This window comes from Tiliqua scincoides, chromosome 6 (assembly GCF_035046505.1).
Source record: "Tiliqua scincoides isolate rTilSci1 chromosome 6, rTilSci1.hap2, whole genome shotgun sequence".
In the NCBI taxonomy this organism is placed as follows: Eukaryota; Metazoa; Chordata; class Lepidosauria; order Squamata; family Scincidae; genus Tiliqua; species Tiliqua scincoides.
The window spans coordinates 50,679,658-50,692,455 of NC_089826.1; the positions used below are offsets into that span (position 1 = coordinate 50,679,658).

At 51.4% G+C, this 12,798-nt stretch overlaps 1 protein-coding gene across 1 annotated transcript in view; it reads left to right on the plus strand.

The window, feature by feature from the left end:
• Positions 1-5,997: 5,997 nt before the first annotated feature.
• Positions 5,998-12,798, plus strand: part of TLL1 (tolloid like 1) — a 143,277-nt gene continuing 136,476 nt past the window's right edge. The window contains exon 1 of the mRNA XM_066631778.1: positions 5,998-6,151. Within this exon, the coding sequence (XP_066487875.1) occupies positions 5,998-6,151 (154 nt within the window). The remainder of the gene's footprint in view (positions 6,152-12,798) is intronic.

A 12,798-nucleotide genomic window follows, 5' to 3' on the forward strand; every position in this document is an offset into this window, starting at 1 on the left:
CTGGATAGGATCAGGCCTCAAGTCACAGAGGTGCTATGTGGATTAGACTTAGGTGCGGCCAATTGTAAGATTATAAACAGGCAGCTCTGTGCCCAAGTAGATACCAGCCTCTTTGCTGATATGTGATGATATGGTGTTGTTATGGTGACCTCTGAGGCAGTCGAACTATGGTCAGGTAGCCACGGTTTTTGCAAGGTGGGGAGTAAAGTGGGAGAGGGTCGACTTGGTGAAAATGTAGTGAATAAGCTCATATGCACAAATCAGAATCAGTCCCGGGTAGATGGGACTCGTCAGCCTGGGAAGGCAGCTCATCTGAGAGATGGAAAACTCTGATCCCAAACCTCCACTGCCTTGTGGCTACATCCAGTTATGGAAAAGGCTTCAGGAGTCAACCTCGAGGCAAAATCCACAGCCGGAGTCCCTGAAGCAATTCATGGCTGAACACAGTCATGTTCTGGCAACTCCTGCGATGCCGCTGGAACCAACCGTATTGGCTTCTGCCTTTCCATTGGACCATTTCAGCGACGTAGAGAGGGAGGATTTGCTGCATGGGTAACAGCTTATCCTCCGTACCTACTTTACCCAGGCTTCGCACACTGGAGAGGACACTCTGTTCCAGAACTACCATTCAGAGCGCGATACCATAGTCTTCCGAGACTGAAGGATGCCAACAACAACAAATCAGAATCTCCCTAGTTTTTACAAAAGGGTAGGAAGCCTAGATGGTAGAGAAAGTGGGATGGGACAAAGGCAGGAAATGAGCGACATTGTAAAATGTTTGTTCCTGCAAACAAAAGGGACAGCTCAGGAAGGTGAATACTATCAGGTTCATACTGAGAAAGCCAGAAAAAGAAATGCTAATTGGGACATATGAGGTGTGAACTGCACAGGCTGCTGCTGACATTTGCTGGGACCAATCCAGTGAAAATGAGCTTTTGCCAAGAGAGGATTGAAAGGACTGCATGCCCATCAGGATGCACCTATCTGTTAACTGAAGGTTATGCTGTTAACCAACCATATGTTTAAGAGAACTCTGAAGGCGTGTGTTGGGAGACCATCTAGCCAACTGTCTAGCCACATCTATCCATGTTGCCAGGTGAGCAGTGGCTGTCACAAAAGAATGAGTGAAACAAAAATAAGTCACGGAACCCGGATAATTCAGAAGTATTTTAACCACATATCCAAACTGGTAATATGTTTTGGGAGGAATTCCTGTTTCATGCAAGTATTCTTATGAGGGAAAATGTGGGTTGTGTCCCTGTCTCTGAGTAGCACCACCTACTACCTTGCCGTGGGGGTGGGTAGGTGGGGGGCAGCAGGAATAATTGAGCATAGCTGCATGATGCATCCCCAAAGGCTCAGGATGTAAAATAGTGATTCGATCAGTGACAGAATGAGGGTTGCGCTGCAATGAAATCTGTGATGGACAGCATTTGCATATTACTTCTCTGCTTGCCTTTGGATGAACATGTTAATACAGAGTTATAGGTTTCCTCTTGTTGCCTTCCCCCCTCCTTTTGGAGAGCAATCTGTCTCTCCCAACGTTGTGTGAATTACTTGGAAATGGCTGTAGGACAGAGTTTGATTGGTCTGTTGTCAGATGGAACAGCAGAGACATACGCAGCTTGGTAGTGGATGGGCATGTGTGATCCAGAGGGGAAAAATATTGCACACGCACACACAGTATCAGTTGAGTGTAATCAGTAAGATAAGGAGCCTGAGATTGCAATCCTATGCACGCTTACCTGGGAGTAAGCCCCATTAACTATAATAGGACTCACTTCTGAGTAGACATGCAAAGGATTGGGCCCTAAAGACAGTGAAGCTGGTAATAACATTGTTCTGCTTTATTTTTACTAAGAAGTGCAAATTCATTATTTATGTGTTCATTTCTATCCTGCTTTTCACTAAATAGTCCCACGGTGGCTGACTGTATCAGTGTTTCTCAACCTGTGGGTCGGGACCCACCAGGTGAGTCGTGAGCTGATTTCAGGTGGGTCCCCATTCATTTTTAATATATTAGACTTGATGGTATGTGATTGCATTGGGAAAATGATACGCATCTGTACTTTTAATAGGCTACTCTGTCTATGCTTTTAACAATGATAGTAAATGAAACTTAATCCTGGGTAAGTGGGTAGGATTGCAGGATTGTAAAAAATTTTCTGCTTGATGACATCATTTCTGGTGATGATCTCATTCTAAAAAGTGGGTCCAGGTGCTAAAAGTTTGAGAACCACTGGGCTGTATAGTTCTCTGAGCGACTTGTGAAAGCTATTTTGCACTGATACTGCACTAGTGTCCTTGTCGCACTTGGGTAAATTTGCCATATCTTTCCACTGTGAACAAGTTTCTGTGTCTCAGGCACAGCCCTGCTCTTATCTTTGGCAGGGTTCTTCAAGGCAGCTGTCCTCAAGTCTCCTGCCAGCCAGCATTGCTTTGCTGCCACTGAGGTCAGGGGCAGATTGCTGTCTAGAGGCTAAGGGTGACGTCAGTGCGTAACTTGCTGGGATAGTTAATCTGCTGGAAGGATATAGTCTAAGAATGAACTTGTTAAGGAAATGGGCACACTTGTGATTGTATATGGGATGCTTTCCTTTCTGGGATGATACCACCTTTGGAAATGCCCTATAATTGCTGGCATGTATGATTATGCTAATGTGCATTTGATAAGTGCACAACATGATCAGTTTTATGCTTGTAATCTACTGTAACAGAAACGCAAGCTACAATTTCTAAGGTAAGTAATACTCTACATAGAGCTAATTATGCAAAAACTGGCGTTTACTTGCTGAAGTTTCATTTGTGAACTAAGCAGGCAAATGGTGAGACTTCTAGGAGAAAATGACTTGCTTTTTGCCCTAATAGAAGAATAAGGTCTCTACTGCTTCTTATGTTTGATGATACATATTCTGTTTTATGTACAAGGTAAAGATTACATTTTACACTAGAAACTGATGGATGTTTGGTAGTGGGAAGATTTCCTGATACATGTGTGCTGTTGGCTTTTAGTCCTGTTGATATTTGTGAAAGGGATCAAAAACCATGCTTCCAGGAAATCAGAATTGTGCATGAAATAACTTTAAGGAAGATTTCAGCTACAACATGAAGGCTTTTGTACTTCAATAATTGAAAGTCAAGTTTTTTCAGACTATAAATTGATGCATACAAATTTAGAAGACTGTTACAGAAATATTGTCATCCCCCCATGATGCTGTTTTCCTCCAGTTCTTGTTGCATTAAGTCCAAAAGGCGTTTGTGGTAAGACAGTGAGACCACTACACCTGTGTAGTGTGGTGATGGGAGTGATTAGAGTGTTAGAATAAAACATGTTCAAATTCTCCAACAGCCAGGAAACTCATCATATGACCTTGGGCCAGTGTAACCTATGTCACAGGAATGCTGCAAGGACAAAATGTATGCTCCTTTGAAGAAAGGTGATGAAAAATGGTTGTATGTTACCAAACACTCTATTGTTCATTATGAAGAGTCAAGTGGTTTTTCCACACATGTATATACTTAGGTAATATATGTATATATGCAAGCAATAAATAGCCTACATATATACAGTTTATAAAACATTCAAGGTCACAGAGGCATGTCATGAAGTTGAATAAATGCTATGGCCAAAACATTGTCTCCCATTCCTTCCAGATTTTTATTACCTTAATCATCACATCTACCAGCTTCCTATGTCTGGGTATCCTCTTCCCCAACACCACCATCCTTCCAGAATCCTGTAGTCAGCAGCAGTTTTTGCCTGTAGATGTGATGATGAAGCAGTTTCATTGTAGATGTGATGCTGAAGCTCACACATAATTTAACCTCCACAAACTTTCTGCTTTGGAGACACTGGGACTCTTCCCAAGAAGTGGTGCCCAGTCCTATGCATACCCACTCTGAAGTCCCATTACAGTCAATGGAGCTTACTTCCAGGAAAGTGTGGATAGGATTGTAGCCTCACTCCCAAATGAGCATGGATAGGACTGTGGTCTGAGAGACCAACCCTAGCCATGTCTACTCAGAAGTAACTCCCATTATAGTCAATGGGACTTACTCCCAGGAAAGTGTGGACAGGATTGGACGGGCTGCTTTGCTACCTTGTTGGGAGGGAAGTCTGTAGACATCAGCGTACAGCCTGAATGTATTTGTTATGACCAGGGCTCTGTTGGCAGTTCTGAGCCAGGAGCTGCCAGCATCCTGTTGGCACCTCCGCTGATCAGGAGACGACGATGCCCCTTTCTATGGCTGGGAAGTGCGGGAGGTTGTCGAGGCAGGCAGGAGAACCTGGGGAAGCTCTGCTGTGAAACGAAGCGCTTCCCGGCTCTTCCCAGCGCCGTGCTCAGTGTGAACCCACCAGGGAGCCAGGCAGCCGCAGCCACAGAAACTCCCAGCCCGCTGCCGCCTCCTCCTCCCTTCCGCGGACACTTGCAAAGGGAGGAGGAGAACTTCTCCCCGTGAAGCTCGCACCTCCTCGCACCGCCAGGAATCCCCCTCCCCTGCCAGGGCAAGGCATGCACGCTGTCACGCAGCCGGAGAAAACCACACACACACACACACACACAGACGTGTGTCCAGAGGCTCAGCCGCTCTCCTCTCTTTCCAGGCTGGCTGCTCGGAAGGCATTAAGGCGCTGATCCGCTGGAGGAACCGTCCAGCCCCTCCCGCTGCCTGGGTCTTCGCCTGATCCCCGCCAGCGGCGGCGAGATCGCAGGGCAGGGAAGGAGTCGCGATGGAAACTTTGCTCCTGCAAACCTCTTGGTCTTCGCCTCCGCTGCAGAGCAGAGCTGGGCTGCCTGCGAGGGCTGCTGCTGCCGGGGCAGAGCCTGAGGCTGCAACCCTCTCCTCACTTCCCTGGGAGTAAGCCCCACTGAACACAAACGGACTTCCTTCCGAGGAGACACGCCCAGGCTTGTGCTCCGCGGCCTCGGTGGGCTTCCCCGTTTGCAGCTGAACTTCTGCCGGTGGATGGTCCTCTTGTAGCCCCCCCCCCACGCCTCGCCCACGAACTTTGCCTCCCTCGCACGCTGGCAGCTGAAGCGCTCCTGGAGAGGCTGGGAGAGGCAGCGCCCTTCTGGGTGCCCATCGCCGGCCGTCCTGCGCGCCCTGCTGCCTCCGGATCCGGACGACCTCTGGGGGCTGCTGCGGCTGCAGCGCGAACATGCCCTGGCTGTGATCCCTGCGCGCTGCCTCCAGCCCTCCCACTATGCCTCGCTTACCTCCCCAGGCAGCAGCAGCCCTATGGCGAGGGAGGCGCTCCGGGCGGCCGCGGCAGCAGCAGCGCGTGTCCTCCTAAGGCCGTCGAGGGAGCGGACCAGAAGCGGCCCGGATCCTGACCCCCGCTGGACGAAGTAAGCAGGATGCTGACGAGGACGTGTGGGGGAACTGGGGGGAGGGGGAGGACCTGCGGGGAGGGGAAGCCGGAGCCCAGAACAGAGCGGGGGGAGGTGGGGGGGAGTGGGCACTTGGCTGCCGCCCCCTCCGGTGCCAGCACTGCGGGGCTCCCGTGGCGGCGGTGGCAGGACTTCTCCGCCTCTCCCCTCCCTCTCTCTCTCCCCCGGCAGTTCGCCGATGAGCAGCCCGTCGCCCAGCAGCAGGCGCGGGACGGGAGCGGCCGGAGGCGAGCGGCGCTGGGGGACTCCGACGACTTGGCTCCGCTGCCCGGCCCTGGCACGAAGAGCCCCGGGCGGCCCTCGGAGGCGACTGCGGCGGCAGGAGCGCAGGAAAGTTTGCCGGGCCCTTGAGGGCAGCGAGACGCCGCTCTGAAGAGCAGGCGGGCGGGCGAGCGCGCGCCTCTCGCCACTGGCCCGGCGCGGCCACGCTGCTCTCCTCGCCCCGCACCCCGCTGATGCTGCAGGCACGCGCGGCCAGGCGCCCCGAGAAGAGCCCCTAGGCGCAGGCAGGACCTTCGCCCGCGGCCCAGCCCTCCTCTCCCGCGGGGCCAGCGGCGTCGAGGTGCCTCCCCCCCCGGTCTGCGGGCTGCGAAGGAGACCGAAGATGAGGTGCTGGCGCATGGCTCTGTGGCTGGCCGTTGCGACCCTCTGCGGCAGGCTCCCCCGGGGCTCGGGCTTCGACTACGACTACGCCTTCGACTTCCACGAGGACGGCAGGGCGGAGGAAGCCATCGACTACAAGGACCCCTGCAAGGCCGGTGAGCAAGTGCCCTTCGCCGGGCTTGGGGCCGCTGGCCCGCCTGCTCGGCTTGCTCCTCGGGAGCGCCCCGGGAGCCCCCGCGCCCGGGGGCAGGTGGCAAAGGCTGCCCAGGAGCCTTCCCCGTCACTCACGCACGCTCCTGGCCCGGGCACGCTTCCTTGGCGCGCGCGCTGCTGCTGGGCTTGCGCGCTTTGCAGGCGGGCACTGAGCCCAAGCCTGTCTGCCTACTCAGAAGTAAGCCCCGTTATAGTCAACGCAGCTTACTCCTAGGTGAGTGTGGACAGTATGCGAGGCTTACTCTTAGGTAAGTGTGCCTGAGTGAGGCAGCAGCAACCTCCGCAAAAGAGAGGTCTCCGCAGAGCGTGTCCTGCGCCCTCCCCACCACTGGCGTACCTGGAGGGGGTGCAAAGCCCTAAGTTTGGAAGCAGTCTCAGCGCGGCGTGCAGCGCGGCCCCCATTCCGGGTGGCGGGAGCAAAAGGGAGGCAAATGCAAGCTGAGGGCTTCGCACCCCCTGGCTACGCACTGCTCCCTCCATGCTTCTGGGAACACCCCATGCTTCTCTGGGACTTCCCTCCCCATTACAGGGCTGAGCAAAGGGCTTCCCTTGGTGGGGGCTGCCGAGGAGGCAAACTTGCTCAGAGTAGCCTTTCTGAGGGTCAGGTATTCTCCATGGAGGAGGGTCCAGGCTGGCTGGAAACCGCCCTGCCTCGGGCCTCCCATTAAGTACATAGTTGTGGTGCGGCTAAGTGTGGAACCGAAAGCTGCTCTCTGCACATGCTTAAGAGCACTCTTTCCTTGAGCATTCCATCCCATGTGCCTAAGCCGAGGGTTGGCGTTGGAAGTGGGTCCTGAGGCTGAGCTCTGGTGAGTTCTGAGTTCAGTGGGGCCCTCGTGGACTGTGCGCTCAAGGACGCCTCTTGTTTCATTGGCTCAGCGGTGGCTGCAAGTAGCAGAGCGTGAACTGAACTGGTCTGGAGAGCGCTACATTGTTGAGAGCTTTTGCTGTGTTCAGTTGGTTTCCGTGCAGCGAGCAGCCTCACTGGGGCAAAAATCCCTCCGAAGGCAGTAGAACTTACTCGTGAGTTAAACGTTCCTGCCTGGGATGAGATCTCGGCTCCCACGTGATGCCGAAACCACCTTTCCGGGGTTGTCTGTGCCATGCGTGAAAGTGGTGAACGTGCGTGTTTTTGAGCGCACGGAAAAGAACCGGGAGGACCCTCGGTGGTGGCCATGTGGTTTTTCCATTGGCCTTCTCCACCGATGTCAGCTTCCTCCTGGGTGAACAAAGACAGTCTGCAGGAGCTTCTCTCCGCCGCCGCTGCCTCCTCCTCACTCCCCCTCCCTTAATTGGACCAGTGGCGTAGCTAGAGGGGGGCAAACCAGTAAGTTTTGCAGGGAGCCTCACCGCAGCATGCAAGTGGCCCCTCCCCATTCCTGGGGGGGGCAAAACTAGGGAGCTCTCCTTGCCTGGAATGGCTCCGAAGGGGAGGGGTCACTTGCACGCAGCGGTGAGGCTCCCTGCAAAACTTAGTGCTTTGCCACCCCCAGCTGCATCACTGAATCGGACTTTATGCGCAGGAGGATGCTGTCCTGTGGAGTCCCCTCTCTGTCTTCGTCTTTTCGGAATGTACCATTACATCACTGCTGAGTCAGCCATTTAGGCAGTGGGGAGGAGGCAAGCACCTCTGCAGAATCACCTTTGGACATGGGCAGGTGCTGTGGCTCCATCTGCTATGCAGGGCCAGCGCTTTCCATAAACACAGCCAGGGCGTGAGGAGGTGCTTAGTGCACCCCTTCTAATCTTAGCAGCAGCCCTGGCGGCTCCCTCCCCCTCTTGCAGTTGAGCGTGCCTGGATGTGAGCAGAACTGTCCCCAGACAAGCCCTGGAGGGAGGAGCACCATCTCCAGGTTCTCCTGTCTGTCTTGCATGGGAAGGGGCTTTTTTTGGGCAACTTCTGCAAAACAGATATCAGCTTTCCAGGGCGCCTTGAGTCTTAGGGCGCAGTCCAAGGGATCAGCTAGTTCAGCAATGTTGTCATTCTTCCACCAGGAAAACACATCCAGGGCATAGGTGTGGGAGTCATTATTTTGGAATGCAACATGCAGGTGGATCTTGCTGGAAGGATCCAGTAGCAGCCCTAAGAATGAAGGATCCTGCTCATGAACCTTGTCCCTACAATGGGATGAGAAAAAACTCCATCCATAATATTTTCAACATGTATTTTGCCATATGCTTTTCCGGTGGAGGGTAGATGAGACCTCTGTGATGGCTTCAGAAAAATAGCTTTTGGTGGACTGACTCATGGCCCAATCCTGTCCAATTTTCCAGCACTGGTGCAGCCATGCCCAACAGGGTGTGTGCTGCATCCTTTGATTGCTGTGATGGCTGGGTAATCACTGAGGCCTCCTCAAGGTAAGAGAACATTTGTTCCTATATCTTGGGGCTGCATGGCGGCTGCACTGGTGCTAGATAGTTGGATACGATTGGACCCTCTGGCTGCAATCCTATACACACTTACCTAGGAGTAAGTTCCATTCAGCTGAGTGCGACTTACTTCTGAGTAGATGTATATAGGATTGTACTGTGACAGTTTACTGAGCAGTCATAGTAAGCCAGGTCTGAAGAGAACCAAACACACAAAGCTTCTGTATAATTTGGGTCAGGGCTCTTCAAATTTCTTTCTTTCTTTTTTTTTTTAAAGCCAGCTTTCCAAGTACCACCATTTGTGGGCATCACATTTGCAAGAGATGGCAGTAGTGCCTAGGAGTGGGTGGCTAGCAACACAGTTGGGATTTTGGTTGGTACTCCATACCCCAAACCATGCCTCTTTTGAAGGACCAAGTGCAGCACTTACCCAGTCATCTCCACTTCCAGTGTGATCAGGCCAAGCTGGGCTGTGCCACATGATCACCATGGCAGTGGAACCAGAGTCCACCATTCAGTGAAGTTCCATTAGTGGTACTAGTATCACTGTTGGAAAAGCTCTGATCTAGATTAACATGGACTGGTGGTGCCTTTTTAGGATTTCGGAGGGTAATCTTTCCCATTCTACCTGCATATGTCAGGGATTGAACCCAGTGGCATTCCTGGGGGTCCCGGCGCCTGGGGCAACCCCCACTTTTCTGCCCCCCACCCCTTGCTCTCCACCCATGACCCGGGCAACCCCTTGTCTCCACCCCCACCTGTGACCTGGAAGTAATTGTGGTGACGTCATCACTGCAATTACTTCCGTGTGGCTACCTCCTCCGTTCCCCCTTTGGAAAAAAGGGGGAACGGAGGAGGCAGCCGAGGTCCCGACAGAGCCTTCCGCGCCACTTGAAAGTGGCTCGGAGTTCTCCGTTGGATTGTTTTGGGGTTGCTGCAAGCTCGCCTGTCTGGGGCGCTGCTTCCAGCAGCCCCAGACCGCTCCAGAAGAGACCTCTGCACCACTTACAAGCTGCGCTTTAGCCTCCATTGGGGCTGGGGAAGCCCAGAGCATCAGTGCTGACGCTCTAGGCTGCCCTCTTGCTGTCTCCGGAGGCCTCCAGAGGCAGCAAGAGGGGAAGGTGCCTGGGCCAAAGTCGCGATGACGCTCTATAGCGCCCCTGCCCTCTCCTCCTATAAAGGAGAAGGGGGGGCGACCCAGTCTGGCACTGAGTCGCTGCTGGAGAGGCAGCTTCTTGCTGCCTTTCTAGTAGTGCTCCAGGGCTCCCCTCCTCCCTTGGGAGGAGGTTTTCTTAAAGGGACAGAAGCTGGCTGAGCTGCCGGCTTTTCTCCCTTTAATAATAATAATAATAATAATAGGTATTTATATACTGCCTTTCTTGGTCTTTATTCAAGACTTTATTCAAGGCGGTTTACATAGGCAGGCTTTATTAAATCCCTTATTAAATCGGGATTTTTACAATTTCAAAGAAGGTTCTTTCTTTCAAGAACGACTACATTCAAGGTGTTTCATTCCGATCTGGCTTCACATTCTGGCCTCCATCCTCCCACGCTCAGAGCAGATGGAATTGCTCGGCTTCAGCTTGTCAGCTGCTCCAAGGTCGCATGGTGCCAGTGGCCTCGAACTGGCGACCTTGTGGATGTTATCTTCAGGCAGATGGAGGCTCTACCCTCTAGACCAGATCTCCTACCCCTTTAAAGAAAAAGCGGGCGGGTGGAGGGGAAGCTTGAGGCAGCGCCCCTGGAGAGTTGGCGCTTGGGGCATTTGCCCCATCTGCCCCCCTAGATACACCAGTGATTGCACCTGGGACCTTCCACAGAAGGTGCTCTCCCATTGAGCTTTACTACTGTAGCAAAGTGCTCTCCCAGTAAGGGCAACCTTTAGTCCATGAAAGCTAATGGTACAATATATTTGTTAGTCTGCAGCAGCAAAAACAAAACAGAATGTTGTGGCACCTTAAAGAATAACAGCCCAATCCTGAGCTTCCTAGCACCTGCTGGAGCAGTGGATTCAAGTGGCTACTGCTCTATCAAGCTGGCGCCAGGAAGCAGCAAGAGGTCTCCTCAGGGAAGGGAACTTTCATCCCATTCCCCCAGGGAAAGCCCCACAGTGGGGCTTCTCAAGACAGTGGTGACTATTTTGCTGGCGCAGATTTGAGAGACTCAGGATACAGAACTCCACTGATCACACACACCCCTGCCCTCCCCCCTGCCCTTGTTCCACCTTCCCCCCCCCCCACTGCCTGGCAGTTGCACTTACCTCTGGGGATGGCATGTTCTTTTATTGCTAGTGCTGGACCCAGTGCCTGACTGACACGGGTCCAGCGCCAGTGCTCCCTGCTCACCGGGTGCCATAAACCTGATTTACGGCACATTTATGCACCCAGTGCTGGCACTAGGCAAATTTAGATTTGGGCCCTAGCATAGCCATTTCTCTGGAAGCTAATATATGTTGAGAGACAAATGACCCATGTAACTGGAATAAAGGGGAGAAAATACCACTTCCAGGGAGATGAAGATGGAAGCAGTCATTGTGGGAGACTCTTCCCCATGCTCACACCTCCCACAGTAATTGCTTGCATTCCCTTAGCGAAAATCCACAGTGCTCTCTCTTCAGCAGCCTGTAAGTGAGTTTGCACTAGAGATAATATGTCAAATTCCTCTGCAAGTGGAAGAACTCCATTTTTTCAGACTTCAGTGAAACATCTGTTGATTGCATGACATGTGTTTTAGATTTATAGGTTCTTTAAGTGACTTGAATGAGTTAATACTGGATCCTTTCAATTCTGCTTAGTGGCTTTCCTGGCACTAGGGATGGGATCAAGGCTCCCTAAATCAAAGTGCCATACCTATGTAGTTTTGTTTTGCTTCTTTGCAACATTCATTTTTAAGAGCACTGTAAAGACTATCAGTCCATATGCTTCAACTGGAGGGTAAAACAAATGCTTGAGCCTTGCAGTCTCTTCTTTTGCACTTTCCATGACAGTTCAGTGTTATTTTGGCCATAACCATCAATTTATTTATTCTTTAGCAAAGAATGGAGTTGAGTGGTTTGAGGTCTGAGTAGTGACGGGTATATTCCAGACTAAGCAGTTTGAGGATGGGCCTCAGTATGTTTGGTTGTTTTTCATTTATGCTGGCTGAGGAGCATGGGTTGATAATGCCAGTCATGCTAAGGAATCATAGGATTCCTTTTCTAATTGTAAAAAAATATGTCATCTAAGTACGTGTTGCTACATTTTTTGTGTTTGCAGCCCAGGAATGTACAGGAGCAAAAATCAAATTACCTTTCTTCTTTTAGAAGTTGCTCAACAGTTTTTCCCAAAATTAAACTCATTCTAATCTCAGTTATTTCAATCTTCTATGCCAGTGCTTCTCAAACTTTTAGCACTGGGATCCACTTTTTAGAATGAGAATCTGTCAAGACCCACCAGAAGTGATGACATGATTGAAAGCAGTCCCCATCATCAAGCAGGAAAATATTGAACAATCCTACAGCCCAATCCTATCCAACTTCCCAGTGCTGATGCAGCCACGCAATGGGGCATCGGCTGCATCCTGTGGTGGAAAGTCTGTCGTGGAAAGGCAGTGCTCAAGGGATGGGAATGTTTATTCCCTTTTCTTGGGGCTGCATTGCAACTGCACTGGTACTAGAAAGTTGGTGCCTATCCTACTTTCCAGCACCGGTGCAGCCTCAATGCAGCCCAAAAGTACGGGAACAAATGTCCCCATACCTTAAGGCCTCTGTGACTGCTTCCCCACCACAAGATTCAGTGCATGCCCCATTGGCACAGCTGCACCGGCACTGGAAAATTGGATAGGATTGGGTCCTTAGTCTGCAATCCTACTGACACTTACGCAGGAGTAAGTGTCATTTACGATCATAGTTAAAAACAAATACAGAGTAGCTTGTTAAAAGTACAGAGCTGTAACATTTCCCCAAATGCAGTCACATACCATGGTAGCATCAAGCCTAATATATTAAAAATAAAATCTTTAAACTAATGGGACCTACCTGAAATTGGTTTGTGACCCACCTAGTGGGTCCCAACCCACAACTTTGATAAATACTGTGAAATACTGTGCAATCCATAGAATCTATACAACCCAATCCTATGCATTTTTTCCCCCAGAAGTAATTCCCACTGAGTTCAGTGTGGCTTGTTCTCAAGTTCAGAGGGCCCAATCCTATTCAACTTTCAAGCCCCCGTGCAGTTGC